General features: G+C 34.0%; 1 protein-coding gene across 1 annotated transcript in view; it reads right to left on the bottom strand.

Annotated features, from left to right (window-relative positions):
• Positions 1-399: 399 nt before the first annotated feature.
• Positions 400-23,208, bottom strand: part of LOC114334650 (uncharacterized) — a 95,701-nt gene continuing 72,892 nt past the window's right edge. The window contains exons 4-8 of the mRNA XM_028284739.2: positions 17,140-17,266; positions 13,037-13,087; positions 10,497-10,632; positions 9,911-10,140; positions 400-2,929 (exon numbers count right to left, since the gene is read on the bottom strand). Of these exons, the coding sequence (XP_028140540.1) occupies positions 2,805-2,929; positions 9,911-10,140; positions 10,497-10,632; positions 13,037-13,087; positions 17,140-17,266 (669 nt within the window). The 3' untranslated portion in view covers positions 400-2,804. The remainder of the gene's footprint in view (positions 2,930-9,910; positions 10,141-10,496; positions 10,633-13,036; positions 13,088-17,139; positions 17,267-23,208) is intronic.

Genomic DNA, 23,208 nt, shown 5'->3' on the forward strand with positions numbered 1-23,208 from the left:
TGTGATAACGGACCAACTAGATCCAGACATAGAAATAAAACGTAGAATAGCACTGACTAAAACTACTTTTATGAAAATGAAGTCATTTCTTTGCAATAATCATCTCAGTTTAGAACTAAGACAAAGAATGGTCAAGTGCTATGTTTGGTCCGTACTTTTGTATAGTGCAGAAGTGTGGACGCTAAAAGTATCGATCATGAACAGAATTGAAGCATTGGAAATGTGGATTCATAGACGGATGCTGAAGATACCCTGGACAGCAAGAAAAACTAATGAAGAAGTACTAAGGAAGGTCAACAAAGATAGAGAACTGCTAAAGACTATTAAACATCGAAAAATGTCTTATCTGGGACATCTAGTGAGGTGAAGTCGATATAAAATAGAGGGCTGTAGAGGTGTAGGATCCTTAAAGGCAAAATAGAGGGCTGTAGAGGTGTAGGAAGAAAACAAGTTTCTTGGTTAAAAAACATTCGTAAATGGACTCAGATATCAAATGCAAGACAAATATACCGTATTGCAGAAGATCGAGAAGCCTTCGCAATGGTGATCGCCAACGTCGGATAATTCTGATATGGCACGTGAAGAAGAAGTAACATTGAGAATAAAACTAAAGAAAATCTAAAACAGCAGGACCAAAGACAAAATAACAAGGACTAAGGCAACGGATGAACAAATAGAATAGTATAGGGAGTGTGTAGACGAGCAGCTGGAGATGAGAAGACAAGCAGAATGCACATGAAGCCACAAGAGGAACAGAAAGAGATATCGAGAGCACACGAAAAAGTTTCAAAGAAATACTTTTAGAACCAAGTCAAAATAGGCAGACAAAATTCCATAAAAAGGAAGAGCTGGATGACAATTTCTTGAAATTGATGGAAGAAAGACACCACGAAAAAAACAAAAATTGCCAGGCATCTTCAAGTCTAAAAAGGGGAAATTGAGAAACACATATACAGGTAACAAAGGGACAATAGCTGAACAAAAAGTGCAAAGAGATAGAATAACAGAACATTCTTAACATTCGTTAAGTTAAACCGATTGTATAATATGCCTATTTTTGGCTGGGACATTTGGTCATTTAGCCAGTCGAATTAAATATGTTGATGAAATGGGTGCAAGCAAAATACACTATGTATTTCGAACATTTGGACAGACGCTAGTGACAAGGGATTGTTCACGAATATTTAAAAAGAGAATAGGTTGGTTATCGTAGGAGGTAACAGGAGTTTCAAAGGCGTAACTAGGATCATCTAAAAGAGGGGTTACAATAACTGGAGGGTCTCTAGGAGGGGGGTATGGAATAGTAATGATGTTAAGCGTATAGAGCTCAAAGTACATCCCAATGGGGGAATATAGCCCCCCTGGTTACGCCACTGAGGAGTTTCATACCCAATGCCCTTTTGTTTTTTAGATCCGGTTCCAAACTGAGAGAGTATCATAACATGAATTTAGACAATTACAAAATGTACAAACTAATAGAGCAAAAACTGCACTCGCCTTTGCCAATGACGTACATGCAGTAGCACAGTCGACATTAGCAGTTAGGGATATTTTTTCGAGCTTTGAAGAGCAGCACTAAATATAGGTCTAAAAATAAATGAAGACAAAACAAAATACATAGTCATTTCAAAACAAGAACGACGGCGAATAAGGCAAAATATTACTACAACCGATGATAAATTCGAAGTGGTTAAAGAATTCACATATTTAGGAGCAACAATCGCCAATGACAACAAAATAGAACGAGAAGTTGAAACGCGAAAAATGGCGGGAAACATATCTTTATTTCCAATGCAACTTCTAATGAAGTCAAAACTACTCTCACGTGGTGGAAAAATCCAGATATATAAGTTCATAAAACGACCAGCAATCGCGTATGGAAGCGAAACATGGACGCTAACAAAAAGAGAAGTAAATAAATTGCTGGTGTGGGAATGTAAAATCCTTAAGTGATATACTATGGCCTTTGCAGAGATAATATGACAAACGAATGGAGGCGCAGACACAACAATGAGTTAGAGTCTCACTTCGGAAAGGAAAATATAGTGAGATAATGTAAAGACCAATAGACCAAGATGGACAGGAGATGTGATACGCAATAACGCAAACCGCCTTATAATAAACAATGTATTTTGCGAAATATCAGATGGAAGAAGGTTTGTAGGATGGCCTAGAAAAAGCTGGAAAGATGCAGTCTGTGCAATGGGAAATAGTGGCACAGGGCCGACAAACATGGAAGGCAATTGTAATCGTGGCAAAGACTCACGAAGAATTATAACGCCATTGATGATGACGACAAACTAATAGAGCACCCATTAATAATTATACAAAAGTGAACATGATAAATACATTAGTTGACGGAGAAAACTATACGGTTTGTAACAATGTTTAAACCGCAACTGCATGAAATTGTCAGACGGGACAAACGCGTGTATATTCAATATTTTGACAAAGTATTTTCGAAAAATGAACCTGGTTCTTTAAAACCTCCGCCATATCATCCACAATCCAATCCTACAAAAATATTTTGGTGCAAATAAAAATAAAATTACAAATCAAAATGTTCATTTTAAGTTAGAAGCGATTAAAGTGTTGGTTGAATAGTAATTTAGCAAAGTCATTGTAGATTCTTGTACTGAATAATTTCGCAAATTATTTTAAACGTCCATACAACAAAATTATGCAATATTTTTATGTTACCAATGTATATGAAAAGAATATCCAAACGTTTTCTTCTTGATAGTCTAAACTTCTTGTAGTCAACAGCAAAATTACAAAAGTCTAAGAAAACTGCCTAAATTGTTTTACACTATATTGGAATGGTGAACGGAAGTACCATTTTCTTTAATGTGCATAGATCTTAAGTATGTACTGTAGATAGACTGAAGTGGCACATGGAGAAGTTCTACAACCTTCAGGTAGTCGTTATCTGTAACAAAAGTATGACAAGGTTAGCTCATTTAGAAATATTTTTTTATTATTTCAATATTTTTTTGTATAACAATAAAAAATAACGTGATAAATTTAGTGTACTAACAGAAGATGGATACACTTAGTGTTTTTATTCCTGGTGCGGGAGCACGCCAAATAGAATTCTATTTTAGTGACGTCACGTTGCCTAGCAACCGTCGATTCCCCCATTATGAAATTCTATTTTGTGACGTCAGCAAAATAGAATTCTATTTGGCGTGCTCTGGGCCCAGAATCGAAATAAAAAATAAAGGTCCCTTAAGGCCCCGTTCTCATGACAAGCGCTTAACGCGAGTTTTGATAACGAGCGATTACAACTAGATACATTTTACTTGAGACCGTTCACATGCCAATGCGCGTTTTAATGACTTCAAATACTCAGTTGTATTCTTAGTGTATTCGTCAGACTTTTTTTGGGTTGAGAAAATACTTATCTCAGTGTCATTTGGGAGAACTTTATTCATCCTTGACATTTCAGCAGTCTATTATATCTCCTCGTCTAATTCACGATTATCTTTTTGCCCTTCTCAGTTCCTAATTATATTCAGTCATACCTTTGCGATAATCGCCTCACTCCCTCCTCTTTTGGGAAAATTACATTTTCGTCTGACTTCTGTACTTTTATTTGCAAGGTTGTCATTCCAACAGGGTACTTTCCTGTTGTAAATCCTTACTATCTTCGGACAATTAATTGTCTTCGAACACCGATCTGACAACATCTTGAAATTATTCGGCGGCCATGTCTACATCTATTATAGTATGCCTTATCGTCCCTTTAACCATACCTAAAGAATATTATAGGCTTGCTCGATACGCAGTTTGTTTTACGAGGGATACGATCAGTTTCCTTGATAGTCTCATTACCTTTTATTCCAAAACAGATGTGTCGATGGTATGAATATGACACCTCATCTCACCGAGAACAAGATCTTGATCAGTACATAGAGAAAGAGGAATAATCCACCTCAGACTAGAAAGGTTACCACCTTTACGCGAAAGGTTAAGCCATAATTCAAAGAGATTGAAGGTAATTTTGATGCACTTTCTTTGATAAGCTTCCTTTCCATTATATGTATCTTTCCATCTAATACAGTATAGTGTTAAACCAAAGAATACTCCATCCAACAAGAAGCGAAAGCATCGACTATTTCAGGATCCAAATTTCTTTGCGCATGTACGATCCGCCATGTTTCATGTATTATTTCTTATTTCTCAACCTAACCCCTAACAACTGTTTGTTGAACCTAACAAATAATGTGAATGTATTTGTATAATTATTATTGTGTTGTTTACTCTTTTCTTATTGTAGAAAAAAGGATAATACTGTTAAATATATCTATTGTTAAAATAAACTCTCATTGTGATGGCTACACGCAAAGGTGGATTTTCTTGTGTGGTTCGTAGTTCGTAGTCGTACTGGGATGCCCCACTAGATCGTGAACAAATAATTCTCTTTTCAGTACCGAGAAATCGTAGCAGGTAAACGATCGTAGGGCAATGAGAGAAGTTCCTTTTAAACATTATGTGATTCATTTTCAAACATTTATGTGATTTCATATATCTACGTACCTATCTATTAAAATTATTTATTCCCAGATTTTTAATAAAGAATAAAAACAATTTAAACATAGCTATTTTGTTAGTGTTTTATGTAATTTGCAATAGTATTATTTTATTTCCAGTTAACAAACATTTGCTTAATTTTGTTCAGATCATTAAGTATTTGTCTTAGCACCCTATTCAAAATAAGTTTTCGTCATCGTAATACATTTGAAATCTAACAAACTTTAGTGTGTACGGTTCTAGAAATAAAAGTCATTTTGAATTTATGCAAGGCAGGTCCACAACATCAATTTTTATTTTATGTCAGCTGAGGGAAACACTTACGAGTGGAAGAGAAAGACTTGTACATAGTGTTTATTAATCTTGAGAAGGCATATAGCAAAGTTACCAGAAACCTATTGGTACGAAGTAGGAACGGAGTGTCAGCTGCATATGTGAGAGTGGCATAAGAGATGTGTCAGACGGTAACAATTAGAGAGCAGCTAATATGCAGCTGAAACTGGAAAATTTTGTGTGAAAGCAGAGCTTCATTAGGGTTAGGTTAAGTTCCGTATTAAACCCGCAGTTATTAATAACTAGAACTAGCGAATAACTAAAAAAGATAATGTTAGGAATCAGTATATACGATAAAATTAGGTGTGTATATTCTATTGGAAACAAAATAAGAAACAGATTAAGGTGGCTAGATGCTAGATCTGATATCTTCTTTGTTTCATATAGGCAGTACTGCCTGTTTTTCTTCAACGGTGCATTTCATATTCTGTCCCTAAATTGTCATTACAGCTTTTCCTTGGGCGTCCTATACTTCTTCTGCCTAACAGTGACCTGTCCCTGGCTATTCTTACTATCCTTGATTAAAACATCCTGCTTATATGTTGAGTCCACTCTTCTTTTCTGTTCTTTACCCAGGTATTTATATTGTCTACCCCACATATATGCTTCTGATTTCCTCACTTCTTACCCTGTCCTGTAGTCCTTTTCCAGCAATCCTTCTTAAGATCTTCATTTCGTTGGTCTCCAGATGTCTGTGTGCTTTGCTTGTATCTGGTCTTGTTTCGGCCGTATAAGTCATAACGGCCTAATAACTGACTTATTGGGGTCTTTGTTTGCACTCTTACGTGTTTGTTTTTCCAAATTGTGTCATTTAAGCATCGGGCCGTTCTATTGGCTTTAATGATTTGTTCTTTTACCTCTTCTTCGATATTGTTGTCAGCTGATAGATTAATTCCCAGGTATTAGATGCTAGATGTGATGGAATAATTGTTATATATCCAGGCAAGTTGAATTTGGTACAGTACAACCAGAGTTTCCAGAAACCTCAGATACACAGAAAGAAATCGAAGGTGAATAAAGTCATTCTAGCCTCAGCCGCAGAGTTTCCTCGTGCAGCGAGAATATGGTGGTGTTGGAGGTCAAGAGACATTCAAAGAAATTTCTCAAAAGGAAGCAAAAAAGTTATCAACATAAGACAAAGTTAATAGAAAATTTGAAAGTATAATTCTGTACTAAGTTAAAAGGTCTTGGGTCAAAAATATCTATTTTGACAAGTTTTTTAGTACGAAAAAATGTAATAGAAATCGATAGAAATTTTAATCTCTATTTTGAAATTAACTATTAAATTCAACTAAGCATTAAAAATCCATCACGTTTATATAAGTTTACAAAACTTAGTCAAAATCGATATTTTTAACTTAAAACCTTTTTACTTATCAGTACAAAATTGATATATGGGTTATATTAAATTATACATAAAAAAATACAATTCATATTAAATAGATCAACTTAAAAACACTATAGTTTTAATTATTACTTTGTTTCTCAGTGTAACTCAAATTTCCTACTGTTTTGAACGAATTCTTCATTACTTTTCTCAGTGTGGTGTGAAGTATTACCCCTAGCATTCTCTGACGGATATTTCTGTCCCCTGAATATCAAAGGAGCCGACAGGTACTTTCGCTTCTTATTGGATGGAGTATTCTTTGGTTAAACGATGATAAAATACGAAAACTTCTTGGGTAGACATGAAACAGCAAAGATTATTTAGTTATTTTATTATTGTAATTAACATCTCTAACTTTTTGTTATTTTAACGTTACGGTTATATGTTTTGCTTAAATAGTCTTACGCTGGTGTTTTAGTAGTCGTTTGTAAGTTGTGAAGTGAAAAGTGTTTTTTAATGAAGCCACAAACGTTAACAGCACTTGCTTTGATAGAATATAAAGATGATGATATTCGGCGGTTGTTCTGCACACGGGAACCAATCCAGGAATTGTACAAATTGAGAAACCAAGAAGCATACTTATTGACACTTATCTTAATGTCGATGATACAAGTTCCGAAGCTTTTTCTCAATATCTCAAACTCAAATCTCAAACTCAATAAAGAATAATTTGATTTTTAACTAAACCTCATTTATGTGGATTTGAAGAAACTATCCACAAATAGTGAAAAAATTTCAATTTATTCGTGATTGTATGAATTGTGATTGAATTCGTGATTCTACAAAAGTGGAAATTCACGTATACTGAATTCGCTTTGCCGAGATTCACTTTGACACATTCGAAATAGGAAACATACAGCACAAAAATTCCTACCTCACACTATTAACTACTGAAATCAACTTAATCTTTCACTAAAAAAAGAAGAATTATTGGAAATAGTGGGAGTGTATTCTAAACCTATAAAATTTTGTGGAATTTATTTCTACAAAATATTTTTATTTTGTACAATAAATAATGTTCTCATTTGTTATCAATACGTTATAATGGTGTTAATGAATAAAATTATTGATTGACGTAAGGTTTATGTTATTTATGTCTGTTTACTATTAATAATATTGGCTGCGAGTGGGTATGTTTGGTTGTGTAGTAATTTCTAGCCACGTCTAGCAACCTAGTTTCCCGAAAAAGAAATTACCAACGTCACTAGACAGTTGTGTCTCGGCAGAGCGAAGTCAGTACATATACCACATTAATTAAAAGTTTATCAGGCACATGGACAAATTTTGCGTCATTTTTAATTGCTGACCGCTGCGTATTCCAGGCGAACCTGGTTTAAATTAGGAAAGCATTGCAGCAGTGCGTGACGGCGGACCGCGAACGCTTGCTGTCGCAACGAAATCATACCTTAAGAGCCTGATCAAATCATACTAAACTGGACTGGGTCCCGTTCATGTTCCATTCTCATTAATTTCCTCATAGACATTTCATACCCATCCCCTCCTCCCCCTCCCCTACTGTCATCTTCAGCTTATGACGGTGAAAACCTAGGGATCCGGGCAGCCTGCGGGGGCTTTAGGAATTAGTCGCCCAAGTTTGAGCTTTCTTAATGATACATCCCCCTAGATTATTTAAGACTTTTTTACACCCCAGTCACCCCCATTGTGACCTCTTTTTAAACTTACACAAATTCCAACAGCCACCAATAAGTTAAATAAATTCGATAACTTTAAATCAACACAAAATTGCTTTTTAATTCTTAGGTCTTTCGACAACAAGATTTGTTTACTGACTTTAGTTTTCGAATAGAAACATTTGTGTAATGTGGTTTGCCTAACCACCTCCACTGACAATATACGTGAATACATTTTTAACTACAACATCTAGTTTATTGTATTTTAAATAATTATTTTCACAATGGAGTGAGTCTTGTTACATAATTTCTTATTTTAAATAGCTTTACATCTTAGTCTTTAAATATGATAGGTTAATTTTTCAACTTCCTGTGGAACTGTCACTTCTGTCATGTCATCGTTCAGGAGTCTCCATCTATTTCATTGTCACTTGCTGCCATACTGTCACTATGTGAACAAGTCAAACCCATAGAGGTATATATTAATATCCGCTCCGAGCTTCGCTGGTATCGCCATCTACCTACAGGATTAGTAGTATAACTTTTACCGGAAATTTTCTGGAAAGAAAAAAGTGTTGCCTATACTCTGTGAGTTTCGCTCGTATGGCTGCTATCGCCATCTAACGGTTGACTAGTGTTCCTATTTCGGCCGGAATTTTAAAGAGGACAGTAGAAAAGCAAATAATAGTTGTTTCAAACTTATTATTTAACTCTTATCGTGTAATATTTACAACGTAAAGAAGTAATTGGATTGTAATCGATAATTAATAGCAGTAAGTACAGAATTTATTATTCATTATGATTATTTTTAAGATTTTGCTTATCGTTTTGACGTTTATGTTGACAACTAATATTAGAAAAAATTTATTCTGCAAAAAAGTATAATAATTTAATATAATTATAGTATAATACTTCTTAAATATTAACTTATGAATGACAGTTAACGGCATCCTACGTTTGCTGTGATTGGTCGTTATCTTCACGCATTCAAATTTTGTTTCAGGATTGGATTGTAAAATTGAAACCGTCAAAATTCGAGAGTGTGCTAACTGATCCTTTAGCTCAAATTTTTCTACCGTTTTAAAATTAAAATTGTGTTTACTTACTTTTTCTAATTGCATCAATCCATTTTTGTCGTTGAATCACCTTTATGCTTAGCGACAGGAAAGTTGTAGAATACACAGTTACTACTGTAACCAGTATTTCGACACTCTTTAATACAACAACTTTCGTGAGACATTTAAAAGCTATACTATGCAACTCTTAATGCAGAACGTCAAAAAGCAAATTTCCAGTAAAGGTTTACAAACTTGTCACTACTGGCGCTCGCGAATTTTTAATTATCCCCTCTACCTACGAGCTCACAGCGTATAGAGTGAGCCTACCTTCCGCGTTCCATGACGACAAGATCTCTTGGACTGGTTTGCGGTATCTCTTTCTAGCACATTGTATCGAGAAGCTAAGATGACATTAAGTGTGAGTATAGGCTAGGAAGGGGAGGACTGCTGTCGCAACTTTAATATGCGTAAGAGTGAAACATCACTAAGCCAAATAAAAAAGATGGTGTCGTCACTTCGCACTGAATGACACCCTGTCTATGATAATATATGTCAATGTCAAACCATAGCTCAGATGTTACCTGGGGCGTATTAATGAAATATTTCTAACATCCATGATTAAGTTAGCATTTTAACCGATGTTTCCTTGACGGATCACTTGTAAAGTGCTTTGACCCACATAGTTTTGTAAAACTATATCTTGGTCGTTAGCATGTAAATTTCACGTGAGTATAACCTACAACTTTTCTTAATAGTAGTCAAAATTTCAAAATCTTTGCATTATTTTACCAGGTTATATTCATTTTAGGTAAGCATTGATGACGATTGGTCAACCAATCGAAAACTAGTTATGTGATGTAGCCCTTTAGGGATTTTAAATATATACCTTTTACAAAGTATTTTATTGTTTTTTTTTATACTAAACAATTCTAGCTTACGCTTCTTTTTGTATATATGTATTATCTTACCATTTTCCGGCGTGACTATTCCATGTCTAATGAGAAAATCCAAAGCTACTGGCGCGCTGGTCGTTTTGAAATCGGCAGTTAGGATTTTTTCCAGGCACTGATTGGCTGTCAGTAGTTCGAAAGTCTCTACTTCTCCATCTGCATTTACTGGCACAAAGTCTACTGGTAACTCTAAATCGAAGATGAACTCCGTATTCGGGAAAAGACCACGGTCTGATTCGAAGAAAAACCTGGAAAATTTAATAAAATGTACAATGCCCGTCTAAAGTACATATGTCAAAGATAAAAATGAATAAACATTTACAATTTCGTTGCAACACGAAACCTCACGCCTTACATTTCTAGTTCAATCAGAGAGTACAGCAATAATCTCTACCGGTTTCGTAGCTTCTTAGCCACTCATCAGGAGACCGATAAGCTCTTCTCTCTGATTGAACTAGAATAATACTACTTGTGCCGTCACGGATTGCAACGAACAAAATGGTATGGACGTCCTAGCGATATCTGGTAGAAAAAAGTTTTTAATTATAATAAAGATTTTATACACTAGATACTGTTACTTAATGTTAATTAAAAATGAACTTACGAAACACAGCCAGCACTAATTAAATTCTTTAACAATTCTACCGGTACAGAGGCCTCTTCCATTGCCTCTTTATGTGCAGTCTCCAAAATACCATGTCCTACAGATAAACCACCTCCAACCATATTGTCCCATTTCCCTTAAAAATATTAGAACATAAAATAATTCAAAATTATCCATTTTATATCATTTGCTTATACTCTCGTTAAAGATGATTAACTATTTAGATGGGAAATAAGCCACAATTAAATTGAAAAAAATAATTGTATTAACGTTTCGAAGCCCAAATCGGGTTTCGTTGTCAAAATACAAAATACTACTAAAATAAACAAACATGGTGTTGCTAAGTAAAAAAATTCTTCTAATAATTTATTTAATCTGACTCATTTATATTGGCAATTCAGACGTATATTATACATTTTAAAGTAGAAGACTTTAAAATGATATTGCCAATATTTATGAGTTGCGTTCCTGGGACGACTTTACTAAAAGATAGTTCATTCGATTACATGAAATCAATCCAAAATCAAGAATATCCGTCACAAAAAGATCATAGCATGTGATCTGTCTTTAAAAAGACAATCAAATGCAACGATGACAGTAAAATTCTCGCGTTAGAGATTCCATAGTAAATCACGAGGGAAAAGCAGGAAAAAACCTCGTGATACTATCCCGACATCGTAAGTATTTGGTCTTACATTTAATTTACTTTCAAAAAACTAATACCAAATTCTGACTTTAATATGTTTAAATTATAAATAATATTAATAATACACAGATATACAATAAGTACCTAATACTAAAATATAAAATTTGTACTAACTCGATATGTTATTGACTTACTAATCGTGGTATTTTCTTTCTATTGACTTCCTCTTTCAGTATGGGTAACCACATCCTACTGCATTCTACCGAGGAATTTGCGACACAATTGGTTTCATTTAGCATAATTAGAGCTGCTTCTTTGATTTTTCTCTTTTTACTATCTGATTCTTTCAGGACTATACTTGAATCTCTCCACTGAACTCTATGTTCATTATCCCATGCGTGTTGACATATTTGATATCTATAAAATTCTCTATTTTTTAATATAAGACTGATGTTCACTTATTCTAACGTTTAATGGTCTTGATGTTTCACCTAAATAAAACTGTTCGCATTCACAAGGTCTTTTATAAATGCAATTCTTTGTTCTTTCTTGTTCATTGTTAGGTTTAGTTTTAGATAGAATAGATCTCAATGTGTTTGTTGTTTTGAATGTTGTTGAAATGTTGAATTTATTTCCAATTGTTTTAAGTTTCTCGGATAGTCCTTTTATATATGGTATTGATATTTTGCTCATATTATTTCTTGTGAATGTTTTTGAATGAATTCCTGAAAGAATCAGATAGCAAAAAGAGAAAAATCAAAGAAGCGGCTCTAATTATGCTAAATGAAACCAATTGTGTCGCAAATTCCTCGGTAGAATGCAGTAGGATGTGGTTACCCATACTGAAAGAGGAAGTCAATAGAAAGAAAATACCACGATTAGTAAGTCAATAACATATCGAGTTAGTACATATTTTAGTATTACTTATTGTATATCTATGTATTATTAATATTATTTATAATTTAAACATATTAAAGTCAGAATTTGGTATTAGATTTTTGAAAGTAAATTAAATGTAAGACCAAATACTTACGATGTAGGGATAGTATCACGAGGTTTTTTCCTGGTTTTCCCTCGTGATTTACTACGGAATCTCTAACGCGAGAATTTTACTGTCATCGTTGCATTTGATTGTCTTTTTAAAGACAGATCACATGCTATGATTTTTTTGTGACGTATATTCTTGATTTTGGATTGATTTCATGTAATCGAATAAACTATCTTTTAGTAAAGTCGTCCCAGGAATGCAACTCATAAATATTGGCGATATCATTTTAAAGTCTTCTACTTTAAAATGTATAATATACGTCTGAATTGCCAATATAAATGAGTCAGATTAAACAAATTAATAGAAGAATTTTTTTACTTAGCAACAACATTTTTGTTGATTTTAATAGTATTTTGTATTTTGACAATGAAACCCGATTTGGGCTTCGAAACATTAATAAAATAATTTTTTCAATTTAATTGTGGCTTATTCCCCATCTAAATAGTTAATCATAAAAATGCCACAAGGAAATAGCTTCAGAACAACTCGTTAAAGATATAGTGATGAGTGCGCTAATGACCGGCAAAATAACGCAAAAGATGGAAACATAAGGCGTTGTGAAATAAAAAGAGACGAAACTAGTAAGTAAAGGTGGGAAATTATGAATAGAAACGTTTGCCAAACTCCTCCCATACGTCTAAAGGTGAGAAACTATCAATATATGTAACGTAAATTTATACGTTTCTATTGAAAATTTCCCACCTCGACAAGTTTCATCTCTTTTTATTTGACAACGTATTATGCTTTCTGTCTTTTTAATTTAATCTTTAAAGTATTTAACTAAGACTTTAATTACAATTTGAAAAATATTACAATTATTAGCTTTAAAAAATTATTGATAAATACCTGGCCATGTTTGTTTCGTTGACGATCGTTTTTGAAACCAAAGACAGAGACCTGAAAAATGAATTATAACAAGTTAGTTCTTTTAACTACAGACACAAAAATATTTAATGAGTTTGCGGTATAAACTTTAAAAACAATATAAACAAAAAATGCATTTGCGTCACAACTGAAAAATAGGTATTGTTGCCGATTGTTTGCGCGGGTTTCTGTTCACAAATATTTGCCTCATGCTTCAGTATGAAAAATAATGAATCTCACATAAGTTACGGTCAAATTTGTCAAATTATTGTTTACCACTGAGAAATTAATTATCTTAAAGGGAGCGCAAAATGTCGCCTGTCAAAATGTTCAATGTGTTTTAAATATAGGTATTCATTTTTTTGAATCCTGAGCAAACTAATATTATTGAAAAATTTAGACACAAAATAAAAGATTAGGTTATTATCGAGGGCCGAAAGTCCCTTAAAATAAATAAAAAGTTTCTTTTGAATGAGATATTTGCAATTTCTCTGCACACTAAATTTCTCTTTTATTTTCACTCCTGTAACTTATTAAAACAAACAATATAGAAGTTTTCAGGGACTTTCGGCCCTCAGTAATAATGTAATCTTTCATTCTGCGTTTAAATTTTTCAAAAATATTTATTAGTTTTCTCAGGATTCGCAAAAATGAATACATTTAAAACACATTGAAAATTTTGACAGGCGACATTTTGCGCTTTCCCCTTAGTCCCTGTTATTTATATTAATGAATTTAACTAATATTGTAACCTCACCAAAGGTTTTTTAAAATATAGTAAATTATCAGTCCTGTTGAATACCATTTAAAATTTGCACTAAACATGGTCTCATGATATGATTTGTTGCCTTGTTTAGAAGTGTGTATGGATAATTTTTTTAACCCCTCCGTGGCTCAGTGGCAAGAGTCCATTGGACCCAAAGGTCGTGAGTCCGAATCCCGGCTGAGTGGGAATAGTTAAAACTATTTGACATATCCGTATCATACTTGGCATAAGAAAGATAGACGCCACTGAAACGTTCTGTTGGAGACGAATGCTACGAATTCCTTGGACCGACCATAGGACAAATAATCAAATTTTAAGAGAGCTAAAAGTAAGCCAACGACTCTCCAGTAAAGTCCATCTCCAACAATTAAAATACTTAGTACATGTAATGAGAGCAAACGCAGAAAACATGGAAAGACTCATTATACAAGGAAAGGTGGAAGGCCGAAGATCACGAGGAAGATCCCCAACAAGATGGATCGATCAGATTACAGGAATATGCAAAAGACCTATGCATGAGTTAAAAGAAATGACCAGAGACAGAGATCTTTGGAGACGGACAATATACGAAATCACGTCAACCACTACACTCCCTCAGGCCAGGATTGAAGAGAGAGATCATACTTGGCAGAAAGTGTAGGTACCGTACACCCTACTAAATTATGCTTATGCTAAATAATCGTTTGTGGCTACTACCATAGGCGTGTGACATGGGAAAGTGAATGGTTGACCCTTCACAAATTCTACGCCACTGACGGAAAGCTATTTTAGCATAATTTTTAGATTCTCCAATACTTTCTATGTAAATAATATATTATTCATATGTAACGATAAAATCATTAGTTTTAGATATATTTGAAGTTAAAAACAAAGGGGCATAATACATTAATCAAAATAACTGTACCGTTTCTTTATTAACTTCAAATATCTCGAAAACTAATAACTTAATCGTTACGAATGAAGAGTATATTATTTGAATAGAAAGAATTGGAGAAGATACAAATTGCACTAAAATAGCAATTCCGCCACTGGCGTAGAATTTGGGAAGGGTCAACCATTCACTTCCCCCATCGTACCTCTCTGGTAGTAGTCAGAAACTTTTGTTTATCATAATTTAATAATTGTTAAAAATTGTTTTAAAGTACTGGGTACAAATAGTTTTTAAATTTTTAAATAAAACAACCTGTAATTCAGTAAGGCGCCACCATTGTTTAAGAAAGGAGTCTAATTATACAATGGCGCCACATTTTATTTAAGTGATTTGGGTTGAATCTTAATATTTTGAGCCCAAGAACCTACATTTAAAATACAGTCAAAGCCGTTTATAACGAAGTTCAAGGGACTGGTGGTTTTTGTACGTTGTAGCCAGTGTTCTCTGTAAGCGGTTCTATCTGTTATAACGAACAGGTTGCTATAAACGATATTACACTGGTAGCAACAGTCAGTTCGTTGTAACTTTATGATGCAAAAATGTGTAACTTAATCTATAGGTACTTATAATATGTTATAACATATTACACATATGTTATTAACATATGTGTTTATTATTGTACTTACGTAAATCTAAATATGTACACACATACATATAATAAATATGAAGATATTGGAATTAGTACAGGTAGTCAATGAATAATACTTATAATATTATAACGAGTTCTCAAAATCGTATTATAAAAGTATGGGCATACATACACTATTTATTTTTAAAAAGACCAAATAATGTCAATTACACCATTGGACCTTTTGGGCCAAATGGTGTAATAATGTAAACAAAATCATAAACGATATTACACTGGTAGCAACAGTCAGTTCTTTGTAACTTTATGATGCAAAAATGTGTAACTTAATCTATAGGTACTTATAATATGTTATAACATATTACACATATGTTAATATGTTACTAACATATGTGTTTATTATTGTACTTACGTAAATCTAAATATGTACATACATACATATAATAAATATGAAGATATTGGAATTAGTACAGGTAGTCAATGGACAATACTCATAATATTATAACGAGTTCTCAAAATCGTTGTATTATAAAAGTATGGGCATACATACAATATTTATTTTTAAAAAGACCAAATAATGTCAATTACACCATTGGGCCTTTCGGGCCAAATGGTGTAATAATGTAAACATAATCTTGTGATAATGGACTAGGAAGTCTAGTGTCTAAAGGACTTACAAGTGAACCCTGCCCGGATGTACCATCATAACCATAAATTAATAAAACCTTCCTTTTCATTTCGTGGTAATATCGGTACCTCGGAGAAGTGCAATACAATGCCCATTTTCGTAACTTTACAGGAAAGCAATTTTAAACTTTTTTCAACAGAAAGTGTTATTGCTAAAGTTATTTATTGGGATATGGAAACAACATTATTTTAGGACATTGTCTAATCTTTGTCATTTAAATCATGCATTTGTTATAATTGTTTATTATATAGTGTGTAAAAAGATCATAATTGAAAAAAATGGATGTTGTATCTCTCCGAGGTACAGATATGTATGCTGTAACTAATATTTCAACTGCTAGTGTTCCAAGAAATATGTTCGCTTTAACCGATTTGTTCGTTATAAGCAATGTAAATGCTTTTTTTATATGTCATTTCACGGGACCTACTATTTTGTTTGTTATATCCGATTGTACGTTGTAGCCGGTGTCGTTGTAAACGATTTTGACTGTATTTCCAACTATTGATGAAACACCCTGTATAAATAGACTGAGCAGCATGTAGAGCAAAGTGACGACACTTTTTTTTTCATTTCCCTAGTCCTCCCCTAACGTTTATATACTCCCACTTGGCTTCTCGATACAATGTGCTAGAAAAAGACACAGCTAACGAGCCTAAGAGATCTTGTCGCCAGATCTTGTTGCCAAAACATTAGTTAAATACAGATGTAATTTTCATCACCAATAACTATGGCTCAACCGCATGTAAACATAATGTGTAATGTACTTAAATTAACTATTCTGAAATTAACACTTTTACAGCTCTAAATCATGCTTTGCTATACGCTTTTAAATTGTAGCTCGTGTTGTTTCTTCATAATTCTTTTCAGTCAAGCGTGTCAAATGGTATTTATAAATAGATATAAATAAGCTGCAAGGTATTATGTGTTTCAGGATACCAATATCTATTAAGGAATATTAAGTTGGTTATGTTACGTCATGAATGAAACTGTATAAAAATACTTTTGTGTAAGGAAAATTAGACGTTGATTTTATTGTGTTTTTTATCAAAATTTGGAATAATTCTTTTTTATGAATTAAATATGTACCTGCTTGAATCAAATCCCTGTCACATACCTAGTACGGGATGCCTAACGTATCCATTAATGTCAACGCCATAATTTCTAATTCCAAATAAACATGTTGCTGCTCTATCCATTTTTAACAAACTTTTGGAAGTGAAATCTGTCTTTACCTCATAACACTGAAAAAAAAACATGACTTTAGATCTACAATCGTTCGACATCAAACTGATCAAACACAACATTATCAATATTAAAATATTTATAATACATGTACAATATTTTTTAGAAAATTGGGGTTATAATATGTAAATTGGTAGCCCTCTAGGTACAGAGCCTCTTTCCCTATCTGCATGTGGAAACAGATTATACCAAATAAAAAAAAATAAAAACGTCTCGTTATCCATGTTTTAGTCCGCCAACCCGACCTCAGTATTGGCGAACTGTTTTGTAATTATTAATGTACTTAGAATTTTTTGTGATATTTACAATTTAGTGAGTTTTTTAGAATTAAAATAAAGTTAAAAGAAAACCTAGTGTGGATAAGGCAATTAACGAACTGGAGGCATAAGTCAAGAAATATGTATTATAAATAAACGAAAAAAGGATAAAAAACAAAACAAAGAGAAGCATTACAAGACCGTCAACTTCAAATTTGAAATTAACGACATTCAACCTACTTGGGAGTGGAAGTGACCTTGGAAACAACTGGAAAAGAAAAAATTAACGAAAACATTGTAAGATGAAACCAAGCCTTCTTATGAGGGGCACACCTACGGCAGCTATGGAGGCACTACTGGATCTCCCTCCTTTACATATAACAATAAGAGGTGAGGCGAGAATGGGCTATTATAGACTGCGAGAAAACCTGAGCAATGTACCAGTTAAATCAGGACATAGTATAATAACGAATGAAACTAATGATGCCGAATGGATGATGATTTCTGACCATATGACATCAAGATATATGCCTGAAGTACCTTTTCAAGTGGACATTTGCCCACGAGACGAATGGGACAGAGGAAACTCTCGACCCAGACTGCAGGGTTGCACCTGGTATACGGACGGGTCTAAAACTGCAGACGGTTCGGGCGCAGGAATATTCTGTAGTGGTGGAAATTTCAACATTTCTATTCCACTGGGAGAATGTACCTCCGTATTTCAGGCAGAGATTTTTGCAATCTTGCAGTGTGCAAGAGAAAACAACCTGAGGGCATTCGAACTGCAGCGGGTTAACATATGCACAGATAGCCAAGCAGCCATTGAGGCTCTTATAAGCCCTAAGGTGAACTCTAGGCTGGTGTGGGAATGTCGACAAGAACTTGATAGACTGGCACAACATAACAGTGTCATACTGGTATGGGTTCCAGGTCATAGGGGCATATACGGCAATGAAAGAGCTGATGCACTTGCCAAGAGAGCATCAGCTACAAAATACCTGGGTCCAGAGCCGGCCGTGGGAGTGCCAAAAAGCACCGTCCGTGAACGAAAAAAAGCCTGGATCCGAAGCCAACACAACTCACACTGGGAGAGTGTACCCGGTCAAACACATGGCAAGATGTATATCGGACGGACATGTGCTAGTAGAGCTGAGTTACTGCTGAAAACAAGCAGGAATCAGCTCAGAGTCATAACAGGTTTCCTCACTGGACATGCGCCAGTTAAGGGTCACCTGCATACAATGGGGCTGTTTCATGGAGACTTGAGCTGCAGACTCTGTAACAGAGAACCTGAAACAGTCAACCATATTTTGCATGACTGTGAGGCATTGGATCGGAGGCGGCAAACACTTTTCGGAGACATCGAAATGACTCCAAATTTATATGGCACCCACCCACTAGACCTGTACAAGCTGGTACAGGGTTCCAGAATTCTGGAATGGGTTCCATAAACGAATGGAAGATGTACAATAAGCCAAGTGGCTGCCGTACAACCGGTTCACAACAGACGGCTTCCAGGAAAAAAAAAGCCTTCTTGTAGTTATTCAAATAAATGGTAGAGTAGAGATATTAAAATACTAATAGAAGATACACTAAGCATCAAAATTAACGCACCACCTTAAAAATGTGACATTTTTGATGTCTCGTATTTCCTAAACCTGTTGTCCGATTTGAGTGATTTTTTTAATATATTATAGCTTTATTATTCAAGAATATCGATGTAATAATAATGTTGCTAAACAGGTAAGTGTCATTGTATACCGGGCGTAACAATGATAGTGTGTTTTTTCCTCAAAGTTCGGAATACCCTGTGGAATATTCCATCGTATAAAGAATATTGAAAAATTAAAACTCAACTGTAGCCTTAGGCTTTCTTAACATTCTGCTTTTTGATTCATTCGCTTCTGTTGGATAATAAAAAAGTTAGGTACTTTAACAACTAGCAACGTTCTTCATCAATACAGGGTGTTTCTAAATAAGTGCGACAAACTTTAAGGGGTAATTCTGCATGAAAAAATAATGACCGTTGGCTTTACAAGCATATGTATGCAAATGCTTCGTTTCGAAGATACGGGATGTTGAATTTTTTCTTACAAACTGACAATTTATTTGTTGCTCTAAAACCGGTTGAGATATGCAAATGAAATTTGGTAGTTTTAAGAGGTAGTTATTACGCATTTTTTGACATACAACTAAGAATTTTATATTCACCATTGGCGTGCATACGGGTAATATGACCGGGTAATATGCGTATGCACGCCAATGGTGAATATAAAATTCTTAATTGTATGTCAAAAATGCACAATAACTACCTCTTAAAACCTACTAAATTTCATTTGCATAAATCAACCGGTTTTAGAGCAATAAATAAATAATCATTTTGTAAGAAAAAATTCAACATCCCGTATCTCGGAAACGAAGCATTTGCCGACATATGTTTATAAAGCAAACGGTCATTACTTTTTCATTCAGAATTACCCCTTCAAGTATGTCGCACTTATTTAGAAACACCCTGTATTGATGAAGAACGTTACTAGTTGTTAAAGTACTTAACTTTTTTATTATCCAACATGAGCGAATGAATCAAAAAGCAAAATGTTAAGAAAGCCTAAGGCTACACTTGAGTTTTAATTTCAATATTTTTTATACGCTGGAATATTCCACAGGGTGTTCCGAACTTTGAGAAAAAAACACACTATCATTGTTACACCCGGTATAAAATGACACTTACCTGTTTAGCGGCAATATTATTACATCGATATTCTTGAATAATAAAGCTATAACATATTAAAAAAATCACTCAAATCGGACAACAGGTTTAGGAAATACGAGACATCAAAAATGTCCCATTTTTAAGGTGGTGCGTTAATTTTGATGCTTAGTGTATTATAAATGAGACAATATTGGTGAAGAAAAAGAAGAAAATGTTGTATATAGGAGAGTTTGGTATTAGATATCGCTAATATCAAACTACATAGAGGACCGAATTGTAGAATTCTGTAAAGAAGTAAATCTGTGTATTATACTAGGCTTGTTCAATTGAAACGCATCTTTGATCCAGAAAAAATTTATCGGCAAAAACATCTACAAATAATTATCACTATTTTAAGGTACACGCGCCATTGTTTTACCGACCGATGCATACCCTATTTAAAGAGTTCTTGTTGCTGTAGGCTGAAGAATTCTTTTACGGCATTTTGTATTTTTTCGTCTACCTAAAAACGATTACCATGTAACGCCATTTTCAGTGGCCTAAAGATGTGAAAATCGTAGAGCAATAAATCGAAACTATAATACTCTAATATCCCCTATTTGTTTTGTTGTAGATTTCTTTCACTTCTTTGTACCGCCTTAATAATCGAGCATTGTCGTGCAGAAGAATAACACCACATGAGAGCTTTTCTGGACGTTTTCGTCCTATTGCTTAATTAAAGTTTCATTATACAGGTTTACGTTGATATGCACTCTATGTTCTGTAAACTCTATGAGCAAGTCTCTTTCATGGTTGAAAAAAATGTGAACATGACCTTGTCCGTAGAAGGTTGAAACTTGTATAAATCGCACAATGATTAATTTGGACAGATTTTCAACAACAAACGCCATTTTGAAGTTGCAATACTTAAAATCCAGTCAAATACAATTGATAGGTGATCAGTGTAATGGTAGGGGAGCCCAAGCGGGGATTTCTGCAGTTACTCGAGCGCGTCAGATTATCATATGGGGAGAAACCTGGTACCCCGCAGATGTACCTCTACCATATATTGGCTCTTAACACAGGGGAGTTCGTTAAGGGGGGCCCGAAAAAAAAATCTATCCTTAAAAAAACTCGAAATTGTCAGATTAAGATAAGGTAAGTTAAGTACAAGGAAAAGAGTGTATATTTCAAAAATCTGACGATTTGAGCCGGGCGTAAGGAAATGGGTGAGTCCCAAAATTTCACAAGGAAAAAGCGAATACTTCGCGAAATGAATGACAGATCGAAAAACTAAAAAATAAATGCTCAATATTTTTTAAAAATCTATCGAATGATACCAAACACGACGTCCCACGGAGAGAGGTGGGGAGGTAAATATAATATTTTAAATACCGCGATATTTCGCGAAATGAACATCAGATCGAAAAACTGTAAAATACACTTATTCAATATTTTTGAAAAATCTATCGAATGGCACCAAACACGACCCCCCACGGATGTGGGGTGGGGGGTTACTTTAAAATTTTAAATAGGAGCCCCCATTTTTATTGCAGATTTAAATTCCTTACGTAAAAATAAGTAACTTTTATTCGAAACATTTTTTCGAATTATGGATATATGGCGTTATAATCGGAAAAAACGATTGTTGGAAATGGAAAATTAAATTAAAAAATGGCAAGCGCCCACTAAAATGGAAAACTTTACTTAACTTTTTTTGGTTTTAGTACCTACTGTTCACAACCCAATAGGTCCCCATAACGCTCGAGTGACTGCACATTTAGCATACTTTACTCCCCTACCATAAAGTTTATAAACGTAACAACTAAGATTTCAGAACGTCAGTTAAGTGATTACAATTGTTTCCAGGGCCAACTTCACCAAAGATGTGTTTCAATTGAACAAGCTTATAAATACCTTTTTTTAAAATGCCGAAAAGAGACTTTACATTTGGAAAGCCCCAGCAGAAGGTCCTGAAAAAATCGAGAGGAATCGAAAAGATTACATCACTCAGTAAAAGTAGTCAAAATATATTCTGGAACTACATACTATAGTTGAAATTAAGGTACTAGTACACTTTAAAAGACCAAAAATAAGCATTTTTTCAAGATTTTCTTCTCAGAACCCTTATTAAAAATTAACAACAAACTTTTTAAACATTAATATCTAACTCTTAGAGAATACAAAAACTATATCTTTTTTCATTTATGCACGTACACTAATATTGTAGAGGGCGCCTCGAAAAAAAGTAGGTCCGATGGCGGACAGTTAATCTCAGGATTGGGATTTCTGAAACAAAAAAATCGTACGGCATTTGAAAAACGAAGGTCTCTTACGTGACAATTTACCATCGTTAGTGAAAAATTCCGCAAAAAAAGATTTTAGGGAAATTTGTGGTAAATTGTCACGTAAGCAACTTTCCTTTTTCAAATGGAGTACGACTTTTTTGTTTCAGATATCCCAATCCTGAGATTAACTGTCCGCCATCATTTTTCGAGGCATCGACTTTTGCGCCCTCTACAATATTAGTGCACGTGCATAAATGAAAAAAGATATATTTTCTGTACTCTCTAAGAGTAAAAAGTTTTATGTTCATTTTTAATAAAGGTTCTGAGAAAAAAATTCTTGAAAAAAATGATTATTTTTGGTCTTCTAAAGTGTACTAAACTTAAGTGCATAGAAATCGGCCCACTTAAATATTTGGTCATTTTTGATGTCTCATATTTCCTAAACCTGTTGGCCGATTTAAGTGATTTTTTGAACATGTTATAGCCTTATTCTTTAACATTACCACTGTAATAATATTGTTGCTAAACAGGTAAACTTTCATTGTATACCGGGTGTACTAATCAAACTGTGTTTTTTTCTCAAAGTTCGCATCACCCTGTGGAATATTCTAGCATTTATAAAATACTGAAATTAAAACCCAACTATAGCCTCAGGTTTTCTTAACATTCTGTTTTTTGACCCATTCGTTTATGTTGGATAATAA

This window comes from Diabrotica virgifera, chromosome 7 (assembly GCF_917563875.1).
Source record: "Diabrotica virgifera virgifera chromosome 7, PGI_DIABVI_V3a".
Taxonomy (NCBI): domain Eukaryota; kingdom Metazoa; phylum Arthropoda; class Insecta; order Coleoptera; family Chrysomelidae; genus Diabrotica; species Diabrotica virgifera.